Source organism: Coptis chinensis, chromosome 1 (assembly GCF_015680905.1).
Source record: "Coptis chinensis isolate HL-2020 chromosome 1, ASM1568090v1, whole genome shotgun sequence".
Lineage (NCBI taxonomy): Eukaryota > Viridiplantae > Streptophyta > Magnoliopsida > Ranunculales > Ranunculaceae > Coptis > Coptis chinensis.
Window position 1 is genome coordinate 2,239,787 of NC_141456.1, and position 5,848 is coordinate 2,245,634.

Consider the following 5,848-nt stretch of genomic DNA (forward strand, 5'->3'; position numbering starts at 1 on the left):
TTGCTTTCTTTTTGTTTTACACTTTGGAGCTGAGGCAATATACTATTGAGGCCAGATGGTGAACCCCACCTATGCTTTAACAACTGAATGCATGGCTTGATATACATTTTTAAGACTTAGAAGAGAAGGGTGGTAATGTGATGCGATTTGGGAAGGGCTTGCAGGGAACGTTTGTCCAAGAATCTATAAAAGTGAAAGTGTAAAATAGCTCAAAGACAGCGAACTTTGAATCCTTTTATTGAGATGGTGATTTATAGTGCTACAACAAATTTTACTGGGGCTAGTTCAAGGCAGAAGAAGAAGAGAAGGGGAGAAAATGTCGCCGGTCGGACTGCCACCAGGTTTTCGATTCCATCCGACCGACGAGGAGCTTGTTAATTACTATCTAAAGAGAAAAATTCTGGGCCTCAAGCTTGAACTTGATATAATCCCCGAAGTCGATCTTTACAAATGTGAGCCATGGGATTTAGCAGGTTGGTTTCACACTCTCTCATAGTAGTCTCTAGATGATTTTTCATTCCTAAGAGCCCACTTTTCAATGCTATCATTTTGGGTAGAATTTTTCACTGAGAATGATACCTGAGACGTAAACACGCACTTTAAAATTATAGTATATAAGAATTTCAGTTCTCCCGCACTACCACCCCCTCTAAACACAAGCTTCTTTAAGTTCTATATATGTTTCTCTATGCCACATTTTGTTAGGAAATAGTTTTGAGGTTATTCGCTCCAACTTCTTCTATTGTTTCTATTTTGGCAGAAAAATCTTTCTTGCCAAGTAGAGATCCCGAGTGGTATTTTTTTGGACCGAGGGATAGAAAGTATCCAAATGGATTCAGAACAAATCGAGCTACTAGAGCTGGATATTGGAAATCAACTGGGAAAGATCGGCGTGTTAGTTCTCAGAATAGAGCCATTGGAATGAAGAAGACATTGGTTTATTACAGAGGGCGGGCACCTCAAGGGATCAGGACGGATTGGGTGATGCATGAATATCGACTAGACGACAAGGAATGCGAAGACCCATCAGGAATTCAGGTAAATTATGTCTAAATGCCTATCAATTCAGATAGTTTAATTAATTTGTGAATGAATACCAATAACTTTTTTTTTTCGATATCGTATGAATACCAATAACAATGACATAGAATTGTAAGCACATTGTCATTCTGGTGCACTTGGATGCCTCCTTAATGGTGTTCAAGGAACAATTCACGATGTGGTGCAAAATACATTCTTCAAATCTCACATAATGGGGATCGTCGTCCATGGTCATTGTAATCTCCATCATCTTATTTGACAATAAGTTTAATGCTATTCGTTCTATGGCTATAGTCATCATCGTCCAACTGACTGGGCAACTAGTCCGCTAGTCGTTATAGTTTCACGGATGATCAATTTTTTAATTGCAAACAAATCCGGTTTTGCAAATTAAAGCCGTTTTAGATTGGGCTTGGCCCACCACAATAAAGCCCATGATAAAAGTGGTTTACAAATCCAGTGGTCAAAGAAACTTGTCAAGCTGAAATTTTTGGTGGAATAGGTTACACCGAAAGATTAAAAGATTGGTCAGCGGACCCAGCCATTTTTCATTTTCACTTTCACTGACTAGAGGATACACAAAAGAAAGCTTTCAAAACAGGTAATATGTGTGGTGTCAATAACACATCCTATTTACCATGGAAAGACCCTTTAGATGTCAAGAACTTCAACAATATTGCCTCGAGGAACGTCGATTATATGCATGAATTGCATGGAAAGTTAGGGCTTTGCTCATCACTTTAATTGCTTTATTGTAAACAAATCTTATTGGGCACAGATATTCTTTGCTTGTGGTCTTTGATCTAAATGAAAAGAGTCACATCTTCTTCACTTTGTTTGTTCCAATAAGACAAAAGTTTCATTCCTTATGACACACTCACAATCTACTTGTCTTGTAATTTTAATATCGAAAACCTTAGCAATCCTTCACTTTATATTGTAAGAGATGGTGTCGGCTACTTTCACTTTATTCTGAGTATACCCTTGAATTGACGGTTTGCCATAGCAAACCAAACACATTGTCCAAATTACAGATTTTGATCATTATTAAATGATTGATTCAGATTCACTATGAACTGCTTTGCTTTGATTTTTCTATTCTTGAAGTGCGTTTCATGAGCCAAATCGAATGGTACTCGATTTTTGTTCATTGAGGCTCAGCCCAAGGCATCTGATTTGACTAGATTATCTGAAATCATATATTGCCTAAACAACTACTTTCAATAAGAATTATACTGGAAAGTAATGCGTTATTAGACCAATTATTTATGGTCTATATATATATAATTATATATGTCAACCACTGAATTATATATTTATATTTCATTGTTATCATGTCGTCTGTACTCTGAAGCTTAGCTTAACAAAGTTTATTATGAATCCTATTGTACAACATAGAGGATTATATCAAGAATTTATGTTACGTAAAAGCATAATCAATATCCTTTTGACTGACTCTCTAAATGTACTTACTTCAGGATTCTTATGCTTTATGTCGAGTTTTTAAGAAGAATGCTGCCAGTACTGAAGTTGAGGATCAAAATCGATCTAGTTTAACTTTTGGAGAGAGTTCTCAAGGAATTATCAATGATTATGAAACCATGTCACCAGATGTGCCCATAGGATCAAGCCCATGTATGGATGAGGATGACAAGGATGATGCATGGATGCAATTCATCACAGATGATGCATGGGGTTCATCTAACATTACCAATATAGGTGGAGATGACTCATCAAGTGTGGTATTCACAAATTAAAGAATGGTCGTAAATAATGGGATTTTGGTTTAAACCGGCCTTTTCTTTGGGTAATATAAGTAATAATCATCTTGGTGGGGTTTGTAAAATTTCAATATGTCAGAATTGTCAATTATGCTATCTAGAATTGATTTTTTCGTTTTTATACATGGTACCTGAGTACCTGACGACACTGTATTTTTCTAACTGGTGTAACTTTTAAAGACATGTATTCCCTATTGAATTGGTGGTTTAATTTTGTTAAGGACTTGTATCAAATTCAAATTCAATCCTTGTATAGTCTGTAGTTACTGTGGTCTGTGGCACTTAGGTTGGTTAATTACTTGGTTGAGTGTGTTTATTTAGCCAAAAAAGAGTATTATGTGGATTTATCTCTCATATTAGCGGTTGATTCTAATGCCCACACGAATATGCGTTTGATTCTTACACGAAATTTGTTGCAGCTAGCATTTGCTCTCACACAAGGCATAAAACTACGGCAGGGATCGGGTCGGGTTCGGTTCGGATATGGCTATATCCGAATTCGAATAATTTTATAATATCCGAATCCGAACCCGAACCCGATTATATTCGAAATTTAATATTCGAATCCGACTAACCCTATCAGATAACACTAAAAATTAAAAAAAAAGCCCAAAAATTATATCCGAATCCGACATACCTGAATCCAAATCCGACCCGAATACTTAAACATATATGAAAATCGATCCGAACCTGATGTATTTGGTAATCGGGTCGGGTCAAATTCGGGTCTACCCGACCCGATTCCCTGCCCAACATGAAACAACGTTTGGCTCTCATATAATCATATTTATCTATATTTTAATAGTTACTTTTTTTTTTAGAATGTAGAATAGTTGCAAGCTTTCATTCCAACATTAAGGGCTCTAGATAAGTGTGACTGGCCAATGCTAGCACTAATTACATTTGAATACTTTATTGTATTCCCGGTCTTACACCTTTCACCATGGATTTAGGAATGAATGGGCTAGTTCTGATGGTCCTAAATAGTTTTATTTGTACTATCCTAGGGCTATTTTACCTATTTTAATATAATGTACAAAGGTTTTATCAAAAAAAAAAATCATGGATTGTTTAGTCTCATTTTACACTACGGACAAAAAGTGAATATGTTTTGTGTGTGTGTGTGTGTTTTGTTGTTGTTTTTTTTTTTTTTTTTTTTTTTCCGCCAATTGGATATTTGACTGATAACGCGTTTTACAAATAATTAAGACAAACACACAAAAAGCTGCTCCCCACTAGTCATGTATGAGATTTTTTTTTTCAAACGAGTCGTCTAACATCTATTATCTATTATTATAATAATATAGGTAGTTTGCTTATTGGATTCTATTTCTCATTCTATAAGTAGTATGCAAACACTGGAGACAAATTAAATAACTCCAGTAATGTGTGGGAGGTGATTATAAATTATTCAAAATCATTTCGTGATTTCGAACGGAATCTTGGAGTTTCGTTGAATATTTTGGTGTTTGAAAATTTTGAAGAGTCCCAATCTTAAAAGATCAATCTCTTGGCATTATGGTACATGCTGCCATCTAAACCGTTAGATAACATGGTGATGTTCACCAGCACGTGCTCTATAAGTTGAAGAAAAACATCATGCCCCTTGGTGTCATCATTTAACTTTTTTTTTCCCAAACAAAGAAAAAAGATAAACAAAAACAAAAGAGAAAAAGAGATGTTACATCATCCCTTTCTCCCTCGATGGTTTTTCTTGTTCTCCCCCCTTAATCCCTCTTCAAGATGTGTTACTACTACCGCCTTAGAATTGAAACTCATTTGTGTTGCCGTTGCTATTGAACAAAAATAGAAAAAAAAAAACCATATATATCAACCATCTTTCGAAGAGACGTTTCTCAACAGATGTGATTTCGAGCATTAGTTCATAATTTGTTCTTTTTCTGCTAGTGAGTTCATTTCTTTTATAAACTTGTCACTATTTTATTTCACCCTAGATCTATTTATGGAGCAACCACATCAAAATAGTGATTGTCCAAAAATTTCTTGTGATGTTGTTGAGGACTATTGTAATAGTTCTAATGAGGAAGACATGCTCAAATTTGTTACTGAGAATCAGGAAGACCATGGTTTATTTGAAGGAGATGAGCATCTTGAATGGGAAAATACTGTCGAAGACAATGCTGATAATGTTGAAAGCGTCAAAAATGGTAGTGGAGGCATTGAAATGGATGAGGACAACAAAGACATGTTAAATAACATACGACCTTGTGTTGGCTTGAAATTCAATTCTCCAGATTTTTATAATTATTTTGCAAGGAGGACAGGATTCAGCGTTAGAAAATACGCTACAGGTAAATCTCAGCGTAACAATGAAATCATAGCTCGATCATACTGTTGTTCCCTCCAAGAGTTTTCGCAACGCTACTAGATCAAAACCGATTGAGTAGAGGCAAAGAAAAAAATTTGATACAAGAATTGGGTGCAAGGCTGTCATGTCGATAAGAAGAAACAAAAATGTTGTCACTCGAGTTATTGAATAGCATAATCACAACCTTGCAATTCCAAGCAAACAACACAAGCTTTGGTCTTCGAGAAAGGTACCAAAAGAACAAGAACAAATGTTTGGGAACATGCAATTAGCTTGGGTTAAAGTCAATCTTATATTCGATTATATGGGTGTTGAAGCTAAAGGAATTCGTAATATTGGTTACTGATATCCACACTTTGTGGTATAAAGATTTGGATTCTCTACTCCGTTCGGTGTAGACTCAAGTCCTTACTCACGTGTCTTCGTGCGTTTAGCTCGAATAGAATTGAACCAACCTAAAGTCTAGGACCGCTTACAACTTTATTATGCTCCTTAGAAAACTGGTGAGTAAGTTTTTATTGTGGATTTGCTAGCTAAGATGTGCTTTGTTTAAATCCTAACGGATACTTAAAATACAAAATACAAAAAAAACCCGGAAAAACTAAATTTTTTAATTAACTTGTAATTTAAAGAGAAAGAAAGAGTAAAGGATCATGATTTTCATGCAAGAACTCGTTATACTCCATAAAATTCAAAT

The 5,848-nt window shown here is 35.4% G+C and overlaps 1 protein-coding gene across 1 annotated transcript; it reads left to right on the forward strand.

Moving 5' to 3' along the window:
- The first annotated feature begins 245 nt into the window (after positions 1–245).
- Positions 246–3,042, forward strand: LOC147521234 (NAC domain-containing protein 54-like). The gene is made up of 3 exons (XM_086558721.1): positions 246–473; positions 761–1,038; positions 2,520–3,042. The coding sequence occupies exons 1-3, from the start codon at positions 317–319 to the stop codon at positions 2,796–2,798; spliced, it is 714 nt and encodes a 237-aa protein (XP_086414847.1). The 5' UTR covers positions 246–316; the 3' UTR covers positions 2,799–3,042.
- Positions 3,043–5,848: the final 2,806 nt, after the last annotated feature.

What these genes read in the sequence shown, in the direction of transcription:
- LOC147521234 (XM_086558721.1), top strand. Translation starts at nt 317, where the DNA reads ATGTCGCCGGTCGGACTGCCACCAGGTTTTCGATTCCATCCGACCGAC. An exon ending in TGAGCCATGGGATTTAGCAG is followed by an intron (nt 474 to 760) that starts GTTGGTTTCACA and finishes CTATTTTGGCAG; the next exon opens with AAAAATCTTTCTTGCCAAGT. An exon ending in AAGACCCATCAGGAATTCAG is followed by an intron (nt 1,039 to 2,519) that starts GTAAATTATGTC and finishes TACTTACTTCAG; the next exon opens with GATTCTTATGCTTTATGTCG.